Source organism: Callospermophilus lateralis, chromosome 2 (genome assembly GCF_048772815.1).
Source record: "Callospermophilus lateralis isolate mCalLat2 chromosome 2, mCalLat2.hap1, whole genome shotgun sequence".
NCBI lineage: Eukaryota > Metazoa > Chordata > Mammalia > Rodentia > Sciuridae > Callospermophilus > Callospermophilus lateralis.
The window spans coordinates 68,500,191-68,523,644 of NC_135306.1; the positions used below are offsets into that span (position 1 = coordinate 68,500,191).

General features: G+C 45.3%; 1 protein-coding gene across 1 annotated transcript in view; it reads right to left on the reverse strand.

Annotated features, from left to right (window-relative positions):
* Positions 1–512: 512 nt before the first annotated feature.
* Apba1 (amyloid beta precursor protein binding family A member 1) overlaps positions 513–23,454 on the reverse strand; it is a 195,434-nt gene continuing 172,492 nt past the window's right edge. Inside the window, exons 6-13 of the mRNA XM_076843455.2 lie at positions 20,402–20,434; positions 19,335–19,421; positions 18,618–18,803; positions 15,337–15,516; positions 12,759–12,971; positions 3,393–3,512; positions 1,359–1,499; positions 513–666 (exon numbers count right to left, since the gene is read on the reverse strand). Coding sequence (XP_076699570.1) covers positions 595–666; positions 1,359–1,499; positions 3,393–3,512; positions 12,759–12,971; positions 15,337–15,516; positions 18,618–18,803; positions 19,335–19,421; positions 20,402–20,434 — 1,032 coding nt within the window. The 3' untranslated portion in view covers positions 513–594. The remainder of the gene's footprint in view (positions 667–1,358; positions 1,500–3,392; positions 3,513–12,758; positions 12,972–15,336; positions 15,517–18,617; positions 18,804–19,334; positions 19,422–20,401; positions 20,435–23,454) is intronic.

The following is a 23,454-nucleotide window of genomic DNA, read 5'->3' on the forward strand; positions in this document are numbered from 1 at the left end:
GACCACACATATATGTAGAAACTAAAACTACCTATGAAAGAGGTTGCAGGTTGGCTCAGAAATTCTGGGTGGAGATAACATAGGGGGCCCCAACTGCATGGTGGACAGTGCATACCTTTGACGTGGGATGGTCCCTGTTCCTGCCTCATTCCTGTCAAGAGATAGGAAGAGAGCAGAGGTCAGCAACTGAGTTTTAGGCACTGCTGAGGGAGCATCTGCACTGCCCCTGGGAGTTCCTTCTAAGCGGTCTGTGCCTCTTGGGGTAGGACGATTCCCCCTTGGGCAGTGAGAGCCACCTTGGGACCCTTGAAGGTCCTATAAGATGGCCCTGGGCATATCCCTGATGGACGAGGGCTGTTACTCATCCTCAAGGGAGCACATACAAAACTTTCCTGATTTTAAGGGGTGGGGGGAAGCAAACTGGAGAGAGACAGAGAGCAAAGAGGTCCTTGCGGATTCTTCTCTTCCTGTGTAAGACCAAATGCTGGGCGCGAGAGGAAAATGTCTCAGCGGACACACGGATGCAGCACAGAAACACAACCACGATGAGGAGAGTCCTCCATGCAAGCCTCCGCGAGGGCGAGCCAGGCACGCTCAGATGTAAACCGGCTGCTCCTGGGCCGTCAGCAGTCTGTACATGGCCGCTGGCATTGTCTTCATGTGGATCTGAGGGCAGAAATGCATGTGAGCATGGAGCGGAGGGGAGAGACAAAGCCTCTCCAGGGAGGGGCTTCCAGGGTACCCACCCCAACAAGGACCGGACCCAGGATGGCCCAGGAAGAACAGAACCCACAGGCTTTCTGTAATGCTCAGGGGTGATGTGAAGTGGACAAAGGAAACCAGAGAAGGCTTATTTTCCCAGTCCAATATTTTCATTGTGATCAGTCCTTGGCAAGACAGAGAACCTTTCAAATGGAAGGAAAGTGACTCGGCTTCACGGCTCCTGCCTCTTTTCCACCCTTGGCATTAAGGATGCAACAGCCAATTAGCCTCGGACCCGAAGCCAGGGCTTCAGGAGAGCCACCGTGTGGGTGCAGCTTGACTCTAAGGGTTAGGTCTGCCAAGCACATTTGCAGGGATTAATGGGGGAAAATGGAGAAAACTTGAGAAGCCACCGACAGGAGCACTGCCACTCTGTGTGTGGAAGGGAAGGTGAGTGGTGACTTGACTTCATGTTGTGGGGGAGCCCTCAGATAACCTCTTTGACAGTGAGTTCAACTTTAGGTCTAAGATGGTTCCAGGTACTGAGGGGAAGGGACACATAGGAAGGTCCCTGGAAGGACTATGGGGATCAGGGTCAGCAGGATGCAAGGGGTACCAGATGGCTCCCTCAGCCCCTTCCCCAGCCTCCCTCCTACCTCCCCAACAGCATTGGAGAGGATGTGGACTATCTTCTCGTGCGGGGTGGCCACAACGCTCTGTCCGTTGATTTCAATGATCCGATGTCCCACGCGGACGCCTCCCCTCTCAGCTATTCCCCCTCGCATGAGGCTGCAGATCTACCAGAGCCAAACACCAGGTTACTCCTTGTGGGCAGCATCCTGTCTCAGATCTCCATGGGGTCAAAAGACTCTCTTCCCTGGGACCCTCATCCCCCCCCATGCACATCTCTGAGAAGCAGATGTAACTAGGCTGAGGGTTATTTAAATCTCTTAGAATATTTTCACAGGATATAGGTTCTGTAGGTTGACGTGGCCACCTTGTTCATGTAGTTTGCTGGATTTCACGACAAGCTGAATCTAAGAATTAAGTCTTCCAAGCATATTTGGTGGGATTGATTGGGAAAAAGTTAATTCTCTGGGCCTCGGTGACAAGAGCTGCCTGGGCCTGTCACCTGGGTGCTAGTGTTTCAGACTGTCAGCCTGTGCAGCACAGGTTAGTATTTCCAGAGTCACAAGTGGGCTCAAACATGGAACTGTTTAAAGCTAATAGCCTGTTTTGTAGGGTCACAACTGCATGAGCCACCCCATTTTGTATCCCAAAGTATGGCCAGTTGTAGGGGGGAGGCACCTTTCTGCTTTCCCAGCTCTGCAACCATGTTCAAACTTGGTGATGTGTAGCCAGGCAGTGGATAGAGGCTCCTGGCTGCTGGCAAATAAGGTTTCTAGAGCTACAGGGTGTAGCTGTCCCTTCCTCTCTCTCACACTAAGCAACCCATTGTTAATATCTGAGCAACCTTTGTTTTTTTGTGGTGCTGGGAAATTCAACCCTGGGGTCTTGCACATGCTACACAAGTGCTGTGCTCCTAAGCTACATCCCCAGTGCCAGCTTTTAACATTACTCAAATATGAACAAAGCAAACCAGTATAAACAGGTAAAGAGATGACATCAGACCAAACCTCTGAGGAGTAACCCTGGTTCCTCTAACAAGCAAGCCAGGCTATTGAGATACAGAGACCACAGGAAACAGGGCTGGAAATTTCAACTCCAACTGGGAATTTCAAGGCTATTTCTAAACCTTACAACATACTTGGAATGAAATTTTAATTACTGAAGGACTCTTAATTGAAAGTTAAGGGAAGCGTGTAAAAGGAACAGGGTCCTTATGTTGAGAAAGATAAATTCAAAGAGAGGGCAGTTCCATCCAAAACCCATGAAGGCAAGGTTACAGATGGAGACCAGTTGCCACCACAGCCCGGAGTTACTGTGAATACAGAACAAGGCAAACCAGGGCATAAAGGAGTATTATTGAGGACAGTTTGTTTGGGATGAAGAAAGGGATACAGCTAGTTGGCAATGGCTGTAAAACACTGTGAATGTATTTACTGCCACTTAAATTGTTAGCTATGAATTTTTGATCATATATATTTTACCACAATAAAAAAAAGAAAACATAAGGAAGTACTATTTAAGGCAGACAGTCAAGTGATTAAAAATACTCCATTCCTAAAGCTAATTCAGGCTAAAACGGTGACTGGGCTAAGCACAGATCAATCCTGCATAACAGCCCTGGGCAGGGATCTTGGCCTGGGGTGCACCCTGGACCCCTGGGGAGCTTGAAGCTTAGTGAGCAGCTCTCTCTGCCCTGTCCTTGGAAGTGTGGCTGTTCAGCAGGGGCTTGAGTACAGCCAGGAAGATAGCTGCAATCCCAGGGAGGAGGCAGCCCTTGGCGGGGACATCCCAGCTACCAGGGTAGCAGCTGGAGGGCCTCTCTGCTGAACTCTGCTCCAGGGCCTGTCTCTTCCCACGTAGAATGGCACAGAATTCTCTGCTCAAAGGGAATCTACCCAAAGAAGCTGCTGAGTGGGTCTTTATCCACTTATCTCCTTCCCTTAGGGATGCTTTTGGGGAATGGACTAGCTGGGGAAAAAAAATAAAACAAGAAACAAAAACAGAACAGGGCTATGTTTTTGTCAACATTTGGAAAAGTGTGTGAAGCGAGTTGCACTTACAATTCCGTTCTGGACGCTGAAACCCAGCTGGTAGCGAAGGTCTGGTCTTCTGATTAATACCGTGGTCACTGGAGGACACCTCACGATATTCAGCTTGACTCGGGACTGATTCTTTAAGCCCTTAAACAAGAAAAGTGTACAGTGGATATGGTGACCCCTGAGGCGGGCAGAACAAATAAGAGCAGACAGCATCCAAGGTAGAAGCGGCTCTAGGACGCCTGGGAGTGCCTGCTCCGGTCCTGTGCCCTGGAGGCCTATCACCCCAGGGGAGGAAACAGTAGGGCTCAAATGGAGCTCTTTCAACCCAGGCAGAGATCAGAGTCAAGTGGGCAGAATCTTCATTTTGGGAAATGGACTGTGTTCAAGGACCCGATGGAAGTGCAACTATGAGGAAAAATGTGACATGGGCTTTCTGGCTTGAAGGATGAAGGATGCACCCCCTGTCTGGTCAGGAAAGAGAGGAGTGGGAAATGGCATCCCAAGCTCGAGCAGTGACTCCTAACAAAGGACGTCTCATTCATAGCAGGTGCATGGGGACTGTCTTCTCTCCTTTCCCCATCCTCTCAGCTGTTGGAGATTTTTATGGTTTATGGACATTCCTACAGCAACTGGGGCTGCCATTGCTGTGGCAATGCTCTCCTGGGTGGGTGGGGGCTTTGGGATGGGTGCTGAGGGAGATGAGAGAAGGGAAGACACAAAGGTCAGGGTTTCATGACCCTAGACCACACAGCCCTTCCTCTGTTAGAATGGGACGTGGAAGGAAAGCTAGTCTTTGAGGAGGAAAAGGAAACGGGTCTCAACCTGAGTGGAGCTTCCTCCACCCCACTGTGGTTTAAGGTGAGCTCAGGCTAGATTGTCACACTCAGAGCTGTGACAGGCACTCTCCCCTCTGCAGGAGCATCTGCTTTAGACCACCAGCACAGAGCTCCCGTGCCTCCCTCAGACAGGCCCAACCACCCACTTGTCAGCTTCATCCAAGAGAAAGGTGTCAGGCAGATATATTCAACCCTAAAATTGTGCCCACCTTTCAGCTCTGCCTGGCTTAAACCTGCCTCACCCAACTCCTGCTTGCTCACGTGTGCATAGATAGGGTGGCCCAGAGCAGGAGCTCCCCAGTATGTTTTAAGTTCTAGTGCACAGAGAAAATTTTTTGCACTTTGGGGTAAACAGAAAACACTGTTGTGGTTGGAGGCCCTGCTGTCCCCACCCCCAAGCTTCCAGAGTAGAGGTAGGGGAGGTCTGAGCTGGGAGTGGGAAGCTCCTGCTGGACCTGACCCCCGCTTGAGTTGATTAGGAAGCCACTCAAGGTCAGCCACAGTCCCTCTTCTCCAAAGGGCCACGGTTGAAGGGGAGAAGTGGCTCCTAACAGGCAGTACTTGGGGTGGGTGGGAACCTCTGCACCAGGCAGAGCTAGGGATTCAGGGACAAGGTGGGCTTTACCCATGCCCATGGTGCCCATCAGAGACAGTTCCCCATCAGTTCACCAGGGGACCAGCTTGTTCACTCCACAGGTGAGATGTAAGGATCAGTCTGGGGAGAAGGATGACATAATCCATGAAATGTCTATAGACAGGGACCATTTGCCTTGTATCCTGTAAATGGAAATATGCAAATTTCATGGCTGCTATGAACATTTTTCTGTGGGAGGTCAAGACTCATATTCATATTTTGTAGATGAGAATGGACACATGTTCACAAAGGGCTACTCCAAGGGCTCCATGAGGTCAGGACCAGAACTGCAGATCCCTGCTCGGGCCTCTACCTACCTCACAAACACCTTCCAGTGAGGAGGTGAAAGTGGGGTTAGGAGAACTTCAGCCCAGGCAGAATGGTGGCAAGGGTGTGACTTGCCACTCCTGTACCAGAAGAGAGCCACACATGTTTTGCTTTAGGTCAGTGGGTAGTTAGGGGATCTTGTGCCACTGGTCATCTGGCTTTCTATACCTGACTGACAAGGATATAACCAGTGGATCTCCAGGCCCATGCTATCAGCATCAGTGACACTTGGCCATGTGTTAGGATTTGGGGCTCCACTCCAGACCTACTGAATCAGACTTTGCATTAACAAGACCTCCCCTACCTCTGCTCTGGAAGATTGGAGGTGGGGGGACAGCAGGGCCTCCAACTACAACAGTGTTTTCTGTTCACCCCAAAGTATACATTTAATCTTCAGAACTGGTGTAGACCATGGCAAACACTGGTCTCAATTGTTCCCACGAGACTTAATTTCTTTAAGAGGTGATTAGACCCAATCATCTAAAGCCTAAATTGACTTCATACCTGAGGTCTATATGCTCCATAGAAGCAGGTACTAGCAAGGTTGGGGAAAGGTGGATGTCTGTTCAGCCTGGCCCCTGGGTAGCCATCTCTGGTGTGAATCAGATGTGAGCACCCCTTGGATCCTGCTGCACCAAACCCCAGCCCAGTGGTGGAAGCAGCTGGGCCATATCTATACCAACCACCTGTCACTGAGCACTGGTTCTTGCCCAGAAATACCTGGAGAGTCACAGGAATTGCCTTATTTAATCTCCCTTTCTGTCTGGCAGCTATCTCAGTTTTATAGAAGAGGAACTTGAGGCTCAGAGATACTAAGTGACTCACCCAAGTTCACACACAGCCAACTTTAACCCCAGGTCTGCTTTCAGAACCCAAGTACTTTCTCCTACATACAAAACTGGAGAGTATCCTTCTTCATGGTTAAGCCTTGCTCAACCATGTAGCCAAGGATAGCAAAAGAAGGAAAAAACCCTATGCCCTCAAATCTTTTATTCCAGCCTTGAATTAGGGCTGTATTTTTAGGTCACTTTCCAAGTTATTCTGGGCTCATGGTCCTCGTAGTTCTTCCCCTGGATTTCCTGTGCCTTTTAAGTGACACCAAGATGGTTCCCTCAATGTATGAATGGGACTCTGTTTCCTCATCTTCAGCTTCTGTTCCCTCAGTGCTCTGAATTGCTGTATCCAGGGGGACATGAGCCTTCCAATGAGTGCCCTTCAGCTTGTGGTGTCCCTGTACCATGTGACTTGATATTCATATGCATGCTGCTGTCATCAGTGTGTCCTGGGGGTTTGGGAACATTTTAGGGAAATACACTGGTTAAGAAAATGGTATTTTCAAAGTGGAGCAATGGAATAAGCCAAGAGTGGTTTTCTCAGGTGGAAAAGACTGCAAAGGATCCGGGTTTTCTGCAAGACAACAGTCCCATCATCCACATCCATGAGGGGCATGGAAGTTGTCTGTTTGCTCCTAGTGGATGGGTGGACCAGGTGAGGAGGACTGTGGTGGTGTCAGACCTGGGTTCCAGCTGTGCTCTGCCAACAGCGGGATCTCGAGTGCGGTGCTCTATCTTTTGCTGCCTCAGTTTCCTAATTTTCCCAACAAATGGTGAAGCTCACAGAAGGTTCTGCCACTTTCAGTTTCTGTGCCTTCACCCCTTTTCCTGTGTGGTTTTCTAAATGCCCCAGGCTGCAACAAAAAATCTCAACCCTTATAATTAAAAACAATCTATTCTCTCACATTAAAATTAGGTTTCTTCTTCAGGGAATTAGGTTTTTTCTTCTTTGGGGCCGGGTATGGTGAAGGGCAGCTTAATGTCATTCATGCATGTATCTCACTGACCACTGACTTAAAAAAATTATGGGCCACTTTCTATGTGCCAAGAAATGTGTTAGGTCCTGGTAGAACAAGCCATCTCTGGGCCTCCTGGAGATCAGGAAAGGGGCAAGAAACGAGAGGTAAGAAAGCTAAGACAGGAGCCTATTAGAATCATAACCTCAGATAAGCATCGGCCTTAAAATGTTTACACTGGGATTAATGAGGATTAAATAAATAAACTGGGATTAAATATTAACCACTGGAATTATTTAGGTGTGCTTGTGTGATACGAAAAACTACAGAACATACTGAAAAGCAGGAGAATGATCCTATTTTCTTAATGTTACAAAAAAAAATTCACATTCCTCTGGTGAGTTCTTTCCTTTTATGTGAATTGATTTAAGATGCCTGCTCAGTCCCTCAGTGAAAGAATTTCAGGATTGGGGAAAATGTGCTGCAAGATGAGGCTTAGAGAAATGGCAATTTGAAATAACCAGACCATGCCTTTGCTCTGCTATTCCTAATCAATGTTTCAAGTTGGGTCCCATTAACTTAGATTTCTGAGCTGCCATTTTATTGGAGGTGCCAATTAAATAAACGGTCATTTCATCCCCATGACAACAGTGGAATGGTGCAGTAAATTAAGAAATAGGGTGGGAGACAAAGGGCAGGGAGGAGGGGAGGAAAGAGAAGCCAGAATGGTTTCTATAGCAACAGGAGAGCAGAACCATGATCCTGTAGAGGAAAGGGAAACTGTGCTCTAGTTTTAAAAAGAACAAAAATCCAGAGGGCAATAGCATGAGCAGAGAAGATGCTAGCCTGCTTCACCTACCAATAATTATGCTTCAGGAATGAATTATAACAGAGAAATAAGAGCCAGGAAAAGAGATAGTTTGATATCTGTAACTCCACTCTAGAAATCTATTCTTTCTGTGTCTGGGGGCAGAGGAGGTCAACATGCATTAAAGTGTCAAGATGCAGAACACACTGCTTTAAATCCCTCTTCCTCAAAGTGTGGTCTGAAGGCAGGCGATGAGACCATCCCTGGGAACTTGTGAAAAAGGCAGAACCCCACTCGAGACCTACCAAATCAAAACTTGCATTTTAATCAGCTCGCTGTGCGACCCACATTAGTTTGAGAAGCACTGGAGTTGCAGCTGCAGAGGGCACCGAGACCTACTGAAATGGGATCACCAAGCACCAAAAGCCCAGATAATGCCCTGCAGTGGCAATGAAGGGTGGTGGGGGCAGTGATTTCAGCTGTCAAGGTGTAGGCAAGAAGGGGGTGCTGTCTAGGGAACTAATAAAACAGTAATAAACCCACTTGAAGTCAGTCTGTGTGGTACTGGCAATTCTAGCTGTTATCAGTGGTTAGCATTTCCCCCCAGCCGGGCGAGGCCACAGATGGGCCATCTCATTTTCCCATTCAACAAGGTTGTGTGTTCTGGGGCACTGTGCAAGCTCCGTGGAGTCTAACTGGGGCTTCCTGCCTAGTACTTCTTTGCTGGGCAGAGCCACGAGGCAGCGGTCTTCTTACTCTCCATCTCCAGCAGCTACATCTCTTTCATCGTTGCATGGTCTTTTAATTTTCTGAATCCATGGAGACTCCACTTACAGACATTTAAGTTCAGCTACTCAAACAAACCCTCCCCGCAGGAAGCTGCTTGGGTAGCTACATTCCCAGAAGCTCCCTTTCACCTTGCAGCAGGGATCTGTATGACAGAAGCGGAGTCTCCAGGTGGCAGCAGAGGTGCCAAGTCTCACAACTCCCTCATACAGTCTGTGTCCTTTGGAGACTGGCAGGGAGGGTTGGGACTCACTGGCCATTTGGGGGCCTTGGGCAAGTGTCTGTGCCTTCGGAGTCTCAGATGACTCACGTGAACCAGGTGTCGGCCATCCTTCCTTGTGGGCAGTCCTGAGAGGGCCCTCTGCCTGTTGCTCATTCTCTTCATCCTCAACTGGATAAAGAAAGCCGAAGAGCTCTCTGGGGCCCTTTCCATAAGGAAAATGATCCCTTTTCAAAGATCCCTTTCTCAAGGGTTCTACCCTTATGACCTAGTTACTTCCTAAAGGGCACACCTCCTAAGGCCATCACATGGGGGTTAGGGCTTCAACAAATGCACTTCATGGGACATATGTAGTAGTCTAGAACATCCCTTTCTTCTTGCCCCTCCTTAAACCTTTCCAGACGCAAGGTTATTCTTTTTTTCTTCATTTTTAAAGTATTTTTTTAGTTGTAGATGGACACAACACCTTTATTTTATTTGTTTATTTTTACGTGATGCTGGGGATCGAACCCAGTGCCACATGCATGCTAGGCAAGCAGTCTACCACTGAGCCACAACCCAGCCCCCTGAGGGATTGTCCTGAGAATTTCAGTGTTTGGCAGCATCTCTAGTCTCTACCGACTAGATGCCTGTAGCACCTTCCTCCCCGTTATGACAACTGAGACTGTCTCCAGGTCTTCTGGGGTGTGCAACATCAACCTTGGCTGAGGGTCTTGGATCTAGCACTTGAACAAACTACTAGAAAGAGGCTATCCAGTGGCTAAGTGACCATGTTCCATAATGACCATGTGGTCACTTTTCTGTGCCTCAGTTTCCTAACTTGTCCAATGGGTTAAACAAAAGTACCTGCCCCACATAAGGGTGCTGTGAGAGTTCAGTGCACTAATCCATGCACACTCTTTACAACAACAGCACACAACACTTGATCACTGGGGCCTTCAGTCCTGTCATTTCTCCCTGCTAGATCAAGTCCCCAGGTGGAGATTTTGTCTGTGGTGTCTTTGGGTCTCATAGTTCCTTGTGATTCTTGTACATGCAAACAAGGTGTTTAATAAGTAACTTATTCATGGGGAAGAGGGAGATATCAATGTGGATTGATGCTGCCTTCCTAACCCTGGCCACCTGCTGCTTTTCCATGTTACCATGGTAACACCAGATCAGTTCTCACAGGCCAGACTCATGCCCCACCCCCTGACTTGATGCTAGCCCACCTTGGAAACAGAGACTTCCAAAGGCCACGATCCTCTTTTGCTAACAACTTAGGTTCTACTCCCTCTAAGTGAATTTAAATATTGTTGTATAAAATTTTCCCTCCTCTAAGTGCTGGCAAGTCTTTTACCTCTATGTTGCTAAGATCACTGAAATTATCCTCCACATACATATTGTCATCTAGTATCTTCATTGCTCAGCTCAGCACCTACTAGAGGCCCAATGAAACATGTCTGAATATTCATGTTCAGAGAAGAGTCTCTAATCTTAATCTTTAATGTCCAGTCATGTGCCACATAATGATGTTTTAGTCAATCACAGACTGCGTATATCACGATAGCCCCAAAAGATTATAAAGATGAAAAATTCCTGTTGCCTAATGATATGGTGTCTGTTATAAGGTTGTAGCACAACTCATTAATGCTGTGTTTGGAGATGCTGGTGTAAACACGCCTACGTCAGGGCCAGTCATGTACAAGTACAGCACACTCTCATGTACAGTAATAATGCCTGATCAATGACTGCAGTACTGGTTCATGCATTTACTATGCTATACTTTTGTCACTGGAGTATACTTACTTAAAAAAAAAAACAAGGTTTATTGTAAAACAAGGTGTGTGGCATGTGATGCCAATAGCAGCCTCAGAGTTGGTGATTACCACAGCTCTTGTTTGCATCAAGAGGCCAGATCTAGAGGTTGGGGCTGTAGGTCAGCGGCAGAGTGCTTGCCTAGCATGTGTGAGGCATTGGTTTGATCCTCAGTATCATGTAAAAATAAATAAAATAAAGGCACTCTGTCCATCCATAATTACAAAAAAATTACAAAATAAATAAATAAAATAAAGGTTAAAAAAAAGGTTACATCTAGTGACTGGCCTGGGTTGTGTAGGTATTCTATGATGTTTGCAAACTGACAAAATTGCCTAATGATGCATTTTTCAGAATTTACCCCTATGATTAAAGGACATTAAAGAAGATGCAGAATTTATTCATTAAAAGTAGCATTGAGGCTGCGTTGTGGCTCAGTTGTAAAGCATTCACCTAGCACGCAGGTGATACTGAGTTTGATCATCAGCACTACATCAAAATAAATAAATATGGGGCAGGGGTTGTGGCTCAGTGGTAGAATGCTCACCTAGCACATGTGAGGCGCTGGGTTCAATCCTCAGCACCACATAAAAATAAATAAAAAAAAATAAAGGTATTGTGCCTAACTACAACTAAAAAAGAAATATTTAAATGAATAAAATAAACGTATAAAGGTATTGTGCCCCTCTACAACCAAAAAAAAAGCAAAAGCACAAAAGCACTGACCCTGGTGGTAAACACTCAACTGCACCCTCTACTCCCACCCCCACCCTTTTAGATGAGGATGTTGGCTTTTGTGTTCTGTTTTTATGCTCAGAAGCACAATTGTATGACTGCATTAATTCATCCCTTAGAGCTATGTTCTAGCTGATGGTACAGAACTGTTTGGGGTTCATAGGAGGAATACTTCCTGTCATGCTGGCCATGTGATCAGCAAGTATCAGTGTTGAAGACTACACATGGATGCTTCATTGTTAAGAAGAAAATCTAATTTATTTTCCTTAAGTATTCACATTTAATTTTCACTTAAGTAGCTCTTCTTAGCTTTATGTAACAGTATCAGTTCAGGTTGAATGAGAAGTCATTATGTTCATGTAGGAAGAGGACTCCGTGGACTATAACAGTTTCCTCCTTACGGCAATTAGCCATTAGGCTCTGGGAAAGACACTTGCCTGTGTCAGTGGCTTCAGGTTTGAAGCATTTCTAGGGTCTTCTTTTTTCTTTCTGTGGCAATGGGGGTTGAACCTGGGGGTGCTCTACCACTGAGCTTAATCTCTAGCCCTTTCTGTTTTTATTTTTATTTATTTATTTATTTATTTTTATTATGAGACAGTGTATTGCTAAGTTACATAGGCTAGTCTTGAACTTAAGATCCTCCCACCTCAGCCTCCCAAGTGGCTCTGGGACTGTAGGTGTGTGCCACCATGCCTGGTTTATCATTCCCATAATTCTTAACAGAGATGGTAAATCATCTCAAGTACATCTGACTTCACTCTAAGGGACTGTCTGGATTATTGAGCTGAGGCTGCTGAGGCTGAGTCTAGGCATACTGAGAGAGGGTTGTGATTGATTAGTGATGCCTGCAGTGGCTGTTAGTGTTACTATCCCTGATCCAAAATGACTTGTAAATAGGAGGAGCTTATAAATACTAAATAATGAGATGTCTGAGAACAAGCATATTTTATATATACATATGTATATACATATATACACACATATATATACATATATATACACACAAATATACATATATACATATATATACACACACATATACATATATATACACACATATATATATACATATATACACACATACATATATATATATACATATATATACACACATATACATACACACACACACACACACACACACACATATATATATATATATATATATATATATACACACACACACATATAATTTTGTTTTTAGTTGTGGATATTTTAGATTATTTTTATTCATATGTAGTGCAGATAATCAAACCCAGTGCGTCACACAGGCCTGGCAAGTGCACTACTGCTGAGCCCCAGCCCCAGCCCCAAGCAAAAGCCTTTTTTGTATGTGTGCCTTCCTTGGTGCCTGACACTTAGAATACATTTGTAAATGTTAATGATTAGACGGCAGTTACACTTCATGTCATTTTGGGTTGATAACAGAAATAGATTTTTCCCAGGTCTGGGTACCTTGATAATGCTCTGGCAGGTGGACAGAGGCAGGCCCACCAGGCTGGTGCCATTAATGGACATAATCTGGTCCCCAATGTTCAGCTTCCCCGACTTCTCTGCGGGGCCTCCATGCATCATGTTGGCTATGATCACGGTTGGTAGGATGGATCCCCAGCCAGACTCCACAATCACAACTCCTAGGATTTCTCCTTTCTGCTTCTCTATGAAAACCTGACAGGAGAAAAACAGAGAAATCCTGAATCATTAACCATGGGAGATAGTGGTAGAAGTGAAAGCCACTCCACTTCTTGCCTAAAGACAGGTTTTCCCTCATGACCTCAGCCCAGGTGAGCTCCTATCTTCTCTGCATCTCAACACATCCAGAGTCCTTAAGAAACAGTTTCACACAGGCCAGTGCCGTTTTTTGTAATTCATACTTGTTTCATATTAGTAACCTGATCTCGGCACACAACCACAGGGCACTAGATTTTTTTTTCCTCCTGATATTGGGTATTGAACCCAGGGGTGCTGTATCACTGACTACATCCCTAGCTCTTTTTATTTAATTTTGATACGGGGTCTTGTTAAATTGTCTAGGCTAATTTGGAATCCTCCTGCCTCAGCCTCCTGAGTTGTCGGGGTTATAGGCGTGCACCGACACACTTGGCTTGTCCAACATTTTTTCACTGTTGTCTCTACTGGCAGGGGAGGAAAGCTGGTCAGTAGGAGCTTTGGTGGCCTATTATGGCTTCTAGAAATGGCTTTTGAATTCTAAGCACAGGTTATCCCATTCCGCAAAATGTCATAAGTTCTCGCCAACATTTAAGATTCCTGAGTTAAAAATAAATATTCAGAAAAACTTCTCTGCAAAGACAAAGTTAAAGAAAAAGGAAAAACTGATGCGGGAGTCATCATAACTGCAAGCTCAGGAGTGTACACAGAGGAGCATGTCCTGGGAAGGTATAATGTTCTCCTGACCTCCCTGGCAGGCAGAGCAGGCAGGAGTTAGAGTTGCACACCTGCAGGATGGGCAGATTTCCAGAGATGCTGAGAAAAAGTGAGGCGCTTCTTGAAAGCAGCCTGCAGAGTCTGGGTGTGTTTATTAGGGTCTGGAGAGGTCTTCTCTAAGCTGCACCCTCCCCACTACTGCTGACGCTCACAGTTGGCCCTTTCCCTGGGAACTGCCCTTGGCCAGATGGGAGACATTCCATCCCCATTATAGGTTGACCTGTTTCCCACTGCCCAAATTCCTATGTTGCCGTCTAATCTCCAGAATCCCCAGGACATCAAAATGAAGGCAGGGTCTCTACAGAGGGAATGGGGTTAAAGTGTGGTGATTTGGATGGGCTCTAATCCAGTATGACTGGTGTCCTCTTCAGAGGAAATTTGGACACAGACTGTATGGGGAAGATGTGGTGAAGGCACAAGGAAGAGATGGTCATTTATAAGCCAAGGAAAGAGGCCTGGGACAGATCCTTCCTGAGGCCCACAGAAGGAACCAACCCTATCAACACCTCAATCTTGCCCTTTCAGCCTCTAGACCTGAGAAGAGGACACACGTCTTTTGCAGAAGGCACCCAGTCTGTGGGACTTTGCTACAGAAGCATTAACAAACTTTTATATCTCTTGCTCAACCTTGGCCAATGAGCAATAGAGGTCATTTGCTCTAAGGTGGGATAAGTCTGTCCTGTATTCTGTGCCTCAGAGCTTCCCTCAGATTACAAAGAAACTTATGCCAGTGAGACCACACTCTTCCTAGTGCCCCACATCCTGCTCCCACATTCCACTCTTCTGAGTGGAGATTTGCAATAAACTTGCTGAACAAGAATCCTCACCTGAGACTCTGCTTCTGGGGAACCTTACCTGAGATCCCTCATACATTAATGGACTAGAAGATCACTTTCTCATTAAAGCTGCTTGACATTTATGGGATAAAGTCTGAACGCTTCAGCTGGACTTGCCAGCCCTTCAGTCTGACCTGGACCTTATTTTGGTCTGACCCTCTCTTTCTGGGTCCACCCTCTGTTCAAGCCAAGCCTTTCTGATTCCCTAGATGCATCTGCAGCTTTCTGACATTCTATTTTCCTGTTACTTCAGTTCTGTTTGCTCCTACGTGTTCCAAATAACCTCCAGACCAGCTCAGATGATTCTGTCTGCCTCCAGTTATTCCTGGGGCGCTTAGTCTGAAGCAGTGGGGTGCACAGCATCTGTCAGCTGAACCTGCAGTCTGTTCTGTTCTGCCAAATGCAGTGGGCTTTGACCAGTGCTTGAAGGAGCAACATAACTGAACTTTGTTGGTGCCCTTATCCAGACTCTCAGGTCCTGGACTCTACCCTTATAAAGATATCTGCCTCTAGAATCCACTAACACTTGGCTTTGGATTCCTAGGAACACAGGATATACTGCGATACCTGTCCACAATAGCATTTAGTAACGAGGCCCGTTGGGGTGGAGCTAGAGAGATTGTGAGCCCTTCACAATGTCTTGCCAAACCCACATTCTGCTGCCTTCATTTACACAGCAGGGCTGCCCCACTCTCCCTGGGGTCCCCACCCAGCTGGCCCAGCCTGGGGAACAGTCTCAGGAAAGTACCTACATCTTTGCAGTTTTCTGACTTGGAGAAGTGGATCAGGTCGTCGTTGTACATGTCCTGGGTGTTGAGCAGGTCACTGTACTCCTTCTGGCTGAGGTCTTCAGGGTTAATCCCGTTGGCCCTGAGGAATTCCTGGTATGCCACACTGAATGCCTGCCCTATGGACTGTGCGATCAGCTGGGCCTGGAGTAGCAGCCAGAGGGGAAGATGGTGGTCAATGGGCAGTGCTGTGGGTGGGTGTCTGATGCACTGTCCCCCCCGGATTATCGTCCTCCTGAATTTAAGGGGTCCTAGACATCAGGTAGGCCAGAAGTTCTACAAAGGATCACCAGTGCCTATCAGGGGCTGTCTTCAAAACTGTTGGGGACATTTCTGATTATGACAATGGTCTTAAGGGAGGACAGTGGACAGGAGTCAGAGATGCTGAATATCTTGCCATGCAAGGGACAGTTCCATGCAATAACAGGTTGTTTTGTATCCTGTACAGTTTTCAAATATCACACAGGACATTCATGTATGTGTAACACCTGTTTCTAATCATCTGTGTCCAGGACTCAGGACATAAGAACTCTAGCTTATATGCACAAAGACTTTCATGGTGTAGTTACACTGAATGTTTCAAAAATAGTACTGCTTAAGTGGAAGGAAGATGGTTGTTTTATCCAAGACTTTAGCAGGAGTAGCTTCATGACTTTGGAAAATTATGCACATCACTAGTGTTTGTGGGATCTAAGCTGCCAATAAATCACATCCCTATTGGCCTGTACCCTCCCTGTGGTACATGGTGATTCTGCCTGTGTGTTTATATATGCATACTGTTATTTAGCCTTCAATTCAAAATGTCAAGTAGAAAGTATTTACAACATCACACTGAATACTATGTTTTCTTACTCATAAATCAAGAAGGTATAAGCACATTTACATACTGTGCTATGATTTTTACCTTAGCTTACTTACCTTTTATTTCTCCTTTCTACTATATATGGCCAAATATTGATTATTTTTGAAAATTTTTAAAAGGTTGTGTTGGATACAATAGTCAAGAGCTCTGATCCAGTCCAACCCTGCATTTTCTAGGTGAGGAGACTGAGGACTAGGGACACAAAGGTCATACAGCTCATGGGAGGGGGACTTGGCTTCTATTATTTTTCCTCCTGCTCTGGACTTTTGATAGCTTTCTATGGTTTGCCAGAGGAAAATAGATGCTTAATTTTTCTAAGTTAGAGAATCTGGTGACTCCACATGCCAAAACTCACCAAGGACCTGCTGTAAGCCTGGAAGGGGGTGAGGAATTGCTTTGGCATCAAGAGGTGTGTGTAGATGAATTGAAACAATATAACCCAGGAATAGGACCTGTGGACTTGCTGATCATCATTAATGGATGTAACAACTGGCATTTATGGACCTCTTGCCATATGCCAGGCATCAGCCTGAAAATACACCACCTCTGAGTCACAGAGTGGCCCAGAGATGGAGGCACTGCCATTCTACAGAAAAGGAATCTGAGGTTCAGCAGTGCTCAATTTGTATTTGGAATCAGGATTTCAACCCAGCCCTGCTGGTGCTGCAGACAATGTGCTCATTCATGCTATAGTGGAAGCAAAGGTGAGAGAGTCTCTGGTCTACTCCTATCCTAGCTCCTGCACCTCTGTTCTTTCCATTTTTTCTGGATGAACCCTCAAGAAATCTCAAGGACAAGAAACCCCTCCTTCTGAGCTCCAGGCCAGATGGTGGCAGCTGGGTGTCCTTCAGGGATCTTCAAACCTGATGAGCAGAGCTCTCTCCACTTTTCCACTCCCCTGCAGAACACAGGGGACTTAAGATCTTAAAGTGTCACTCACAAACTTTCTGACAATCTCCTGAAACCCAGTTTGTCCCAGTTTGCATGCCTGGCCTCAGCTTTAAAGAGTGGTAGGAAGAGGCCTTGCAACTCCCTGCCTCCCAGCCTGTCTGGGGCTGCTTTCTAGAGAACCAGACCGGTTGAGGATGGGGACAATAAGTGTCAGTGTTTCCCTGCTGTGTTACAGCCTTCACAGCTCTGGATTCCTGGAGAAAAGGAGGATTGCCAGGGCTCCCGAGTTCTTGGAGGAAGGCAAATTACTGCAGTGAGGTGAACACTTGGCTGGAGAAAAATGGTGCTCTTGGGTAGCTTGGGGCTCTCTTCTCCATTCAAGAAACAGACCTTTCCCTCTGTGGCACAGGGAAAAAAATGAACAGAGTCCAGGGCGGTGACGTGGCCCTCTGGGTTTGGGCTGTGTGGTTCAAGATCATCATGGGTCTGTGACCCTGTCCTGGAGGGCGCTTCCCAGGCCTGTGACGGCCCATGGAGGGTGGGTGCCTGGGGGAAGCCCAGGTGCCATTGCCCTTTAAAGCCTGGCAGCCTTACCAGCTGTTCTAGGGCCAACCTGGAAGAAGGTCAAATGAAAGAATGACCTCTTTTATAAACTGTCTGTTGATCTTATTACCTGGAGATATGAGGATTAGAGACCCCCAGTTCTGGGAGGAGATGGAGCTGGGATCCTAGGGACGGGGGTTGGGGGGAAGGAGCAGGGATGTGAACTTTCCTATAGCCCAGGGCAAAGCTGTCAACAACACAGAGTTGCCCTCTCCAAGTTCCTTGAAGATCACGTGAGACCTGTCTGTACCCCTGCAGCTGAAGTCTGATGGAACTGTTCCCCCTCCTCCTCTTTCGAGCTCTCCAGCCATATGGCTCCTTTCCCTTCTCAATCAAATCCAGCAGGCTCGTGCCTCAGGGACTTGGCCCTTGCTCTTTCCTCATTCTCACTTTATTCAGGTCTTTGCTCAAATGTCACCCTCTTAAGAGAGGACTTTACTGATCACCCTACTTAAAACAGTCCAATCTCTGTACTCCTTGACCCTGAGCTACTTCCCAGCCTTTCCTGTTTTTGAGGTGCTAATTTTGAGTTGCTAAGCCTCACTAAGTTGCTAGGGCTGGCCTCAAACTTGTGATCCTTCTGCCTCAGCTTTCTGAGCACTGGGATCACAGGTGTGTGTCATCATGCCTGGCCCTGCAATAATTTTATACCAAGAATATTTATCTATTTATTTTCTGTGACTTTCAACCCATGTGAGTCACTTGTGTATATTTTATTCAGCCCTATATCCCTAGCTCTAGTACAGTGCCTGATGCATGGCAGGTGCTTAATAAATATCTGTTTAATGTATGATGAATTAGACTGATTCAGTTCTGAGAAATCGAGAGAATCTGGCCACCCAATTGTTGTCAGGTCACCCAGAGGAAGCTCAAGGGAAGCCACCCTTACATCTTCAGACTCAAAGACATGGCAGATCATCTTGTACTGTCTTTTCCCATCCTGTGATGGGTGGGAGGCCTCGACGTTCTCTTGGGAGTTGGAGCGGGGCATCCTCCGGCGGGCCATCAGCACAACGATGTTTCCAATGTCTGCGATGTAGGAAATGGTCCTCAGAGGGTGGTCCATCATTGTCTCCTGGAGGCAAGAGGGGAGAGCCCATAAGTCTAAAGACCTATGAGAAGGTCTGCCATTGGGGTGGGCTTCAGGGCTCATAGCAAAGACCTTGTTGGCAGATGTACAGATACTCCCTCAGGCCTGAGGGCATTTCCCTTGACCAACCTAGGGCAAGAAATGCTTTCTGACAGTGAAAAGAAATAAGAAATTTTAAATATTTTATAAACACTAGACTCTCTGGTGAAATGAAAAAGAATGACAAAATGTCAATGACATAGTTTTTCATGCGTGATTTTAAACCAAACTTCTCAAAAGGCTTATCTGTCCCTGTTAATGAAATCTCTGCAGAGAACTCAGGAGAATGATAAACAACGTCCATGATTTAATTTTTTCTTTGAGCTTTAAGACAATGACAGCCCCACCCAGCAAGAGGCACTAGCAGGGTGCATGGAGCTCAGCAGATGGGGACAGCCACACGGTAGGCACAGGCAAAGACTCTGCCTTGCAATGCCACTAGGCTTCACCCCAGGAAAGGTGGGAGCCAGCTGGTACCTGTGTGTCAGCGTTCAGTACTTTAATTCTCTGGGTAGAAATGAAGAGGTCCACCTCGGTCATTGGCTGAGATTCGCCTTCAGGAGCCTGAAAAGAAAAATGCACCAAGACCAAGTTTTACCATGGTGTTCTGATCCAGATGAAAGGGGCAAGGTTAGCTCACACACAGAGGCACCAAGACACAGTCACCAGAACAGCAACGCAGACTCTGGGGTTTAATTGCCAAAGCTGAAGGTACCACACAGAGGATGGACACATGGACGAGTGTTAGCATCTTTAGGTTCTGGGGGAAAATGTCGAATCCCCTTTGCAGTAGATTTGGCTCTGAGCAACGATGGCAAGTGGCCCATTCTGCAAGGGTTTTGGAGTCTGAAGGATAAGGACAGGATAAGAGCAACTAACTCATACCCAGTGACCTTGGAGTTTATCCCTATTTGAGCTGAAGGGGGTACAATGTTTAGAGCAGGTACAAATGAAGCCATTTGGATGCAGTTCTGGTAAGAGGGTCTTCATGTTCATATACCACCCAGCCAACACAGAATCAGCTGCCCACTCCTGAAGCCACCCCAGTAAGAAAGAGCCCCAAGGCCTCAATGTCCCAGGAGTAGTTCATAAGCACCTAGAAGCTCCTTAATCAAAAAAGCGCAGTCTGGTTCATTTAAGGTTGAACTCTGCACACGTGTGGTTATTAGCGAGTTTTCTTTTTTGCATCCAGCAATCTGACAAATTCCCCAATCAAACATAACTGTAATTGCACAGGCCCAAGTCCCTGCCACATCCCTGCTCCTGAATGGTTGGAACTTCCACACTAGTATAGGATTCATTTAGTGTCTCCAATCTGTTCCCTGTCCTTCCTCTGAAGTGAAATGACTAATGAGCAACAAAAAACAGCCACTGTAGGCAACTGAGTTTTGAGAAATGCTGGCTTATGGGGCGGTTTGAAAAGAAATCTGAACAAAAACTTGCTGGATGCAGAAAATAAAAACACGAAATAATAAAAAGGCAAAACATAAACAAATGAAAAGAACAGGCATAACACCAAGGCGATGGAGTTGTTTGTACTGCACCTTCTTCCTGCTTTTGGCTAATTTCTGGGCCATCTGCTTAGCATGGAACAAACAGAGACAGGAGAATAGTTAGAATTTGCAGAGACTCAAAGTCAAAAAGGGAGGTGACAAAACTAATACTGATTAGTGATATGAAGCACTTCTGTGGGAGGAGGACTAGCTTAAAAAAAATCCCCCCTCTAAAGAAAATTGATTTCCTAATTCAGAACTTAGTAGATGGTGGAGGCAGTGGGATGAAAGAAATTTGTTGAGGTGCTGCCTGTGCCTAAACGCAATGGGTATTTTCAAAGAACCCATTTTAGTTCTCTTGATTTTCTTTATTGCATGCCTATTTTTCTGTTTCTTGGATTTTATCCTAGATATTTATTTCTTTGGGTTTAATTTGCTAATTTCCCCCCTCAGTTTCTTGAGATATAAAGTTATATGGTTTCTCAGACTTTTTCCTTTTCTTACATATAAAGCTATGACTCTCCCTGTATATACTGCTTTGGCTGTCTCCCACAAATTTTGGTATATTGCAGTTTAAGTACTGTCCCATTAAAACATTTTATAATTTCAACTGTGATTTTTTTTTGAACCTTGAATTACTTAAAATTGTGTTACTAATTTCAATACATTTGGGGTTTAGTTATTATTTTTGTATTTCTAAATTAATTTTACTGGATCAGAGAACATACTGTATAAAATTTCAGTCTTTTGAAATTTGACCCAGCACATGATTGATTTTGGTTAATGTGTCACATGGACTTCGAAATATGGTATTTTACAGTTGTTGGTTAAGATGATGTTTTAAATCTTGTATGTACTTGCTTTTTTTTTTGTGTGTGTGTGTGTGTGTCATTTTATTCTACCCCTTTACTGAGAAAGGTGTGTTGAAATCTCCAGCTGTTACTATGGTTTACCTATGCATTTTCTGCTCTGTCAATGTTTGCATTACCTGTTTTGTAGTTATAAGGTGTATGTATATTTAGGGTGGTATAGTTTCTTATTGAATAGATCCTTTTGATTTTTCCCTCTTTATTTCTAAATACTTCCCCTTTCAATTTATAATATTAATTCATGACTAGCTAAAAATATAATATTTCTCCTTTTGCCCATAGTTGAAAGAAACATGGTGGATAAAACTGGGGCTGAATGGTTTAAAACCAAATCCTGGCTCTGCCACCTACTAGTTGTGCGACTTTGAGCTAGCCACTCAATGTCACTGTGCCTCAGTTTCTTCTGTGAAATGGGGATAAAACAGTATCTACTTCATGAGATTTTTTTTTTTTTTGAGGACAGAATGAATATTTGCAAACTCTTTCAACAGTGCACTAAGTACTTTGTGTCTGCAGATGATTATAATTAACCTATGTCAGAGTGCAATTTCTTGGCTCCTGGCTCTTGGCAAGGCTTGATATATATATCTAGATATAGATACATATATGTATATATATACAGATCTTGTACAAATAATGGTGAGTCAATGGCCAAACTGTGGATGCTGGTTTGGTGATGGGGTGGGGTGGAGGAAAAGCTGAGCTCTCGGACTCCTTGGTACTCACCTGGAGGAAAAGCTCTTCTGCTCAGTAGTACTTCTGTTCCACTAATGTCTAAAGTGTGTTGCCTGTACTAACTCATTTTAGAGAAACTGGATGAGTCAGCCATCCAAACACCAAACAGCTACTCTCTGGCGCACTCAGGAAACTAGGAAAATCCCACTCCCACTCAGCCACCCCACAGCTCTTCCTAGCGTTAAGCTCAGGGTGAGCTGTCTGCTCTGGAAAACTCTGAAGGCAGCAGCCACACATTACCCTAACTGCTGGCCATTATGGTGGTACTGTTTCTGTATCTGAAAACTGCCCTAAGCTGATGCTACTCCATGTCACACATATTCCAGTGTAGAATGTGAGAGTCCTGCCTGGGATGTTCTGAACTGCCTCAGTTGTAATCTGCAGTATAAATGACAGCAGTGGGATCCAAACATTTGTTCTCTGCCACCATTCCTGGAGTGAGATGGCAATGATACAGGAATTTCTACTGCTTTTGATACCAGAGATCCAAGAACAGTTGGTCAAAAATTCTCTATCTCCAGAGAACTATGCCTTGAAAGAACTCTTTCAAAGGAAAATAGATCACCACCCATGGAAAACCCAAATTGTTTCTTTCCTGAAATGGGTGATAAGAAGATCAAAACCTGAGTTTCATGAAAAGTCTGCAGAAATAATTTTTATGAAGTTAAAAATATTTTATGCACTTGGATATGATAAGTCATTGATTATTCTAAGTGTACTGCAACAAATTATAATAAAAAAATGGAGTCAGAGCCAGAGCCAGGATGAGAAATTACAGCATCAGAAAGAGGTTCAGGAGAAATATTAAGCCAGCATGCATTATTAAACCAACACTGTCCACATTCATTTTAATCCTCATGTTTTGTAGCTTATGAGCCTGGGCGGTGGCACATAAAACAGACCGTGGAGCCATCCACTTACTCCATGTACAATGTGCACTGAGGCTGTTCTGCACTTAAGGTTAGCCACATCCGGCTGCTCCTTGCTGTTCTCTTTTCTTTCTCTAGCCAACATCTACTAAGTACTTAGAAGTGCCAGGAGCCTTCTAAGCATTTCACGTGTAAAAGCTTACAACCATCCTGTGAGGCAGGTGCTACATATCCACACTTTTCAGAAGAGGAAAACGAGGCACAGAGAGGCTAATTAATTGGCCCAACATCCCATAACTGTTCTGTGGAGTGGCAGAACAGATTCCAAGCCAGGCAGTCTCACATTACACTCTACACCCCTGGTTGTGCAGCCTGGGCAAGCTTCTCTTCTGTGAATTTCTCGGCTTGCCTGTATCATGGAGCTAATAATACCAACCTGTCAGGATTCCCACCCCCCTCCACCAGATAATGTATATGAAGGGCCTGATGTAAGTGTCAGTATCCTCTTTATTGATCACAGTCCTCTTCAAGCAACATGGGAGACGACAGGACTCAAACAAAGCTACAATGATAGAAAATTTAATTCTACAATGAAATCATAAGCTTTGACATTTAAAGGAAATCATAAAAG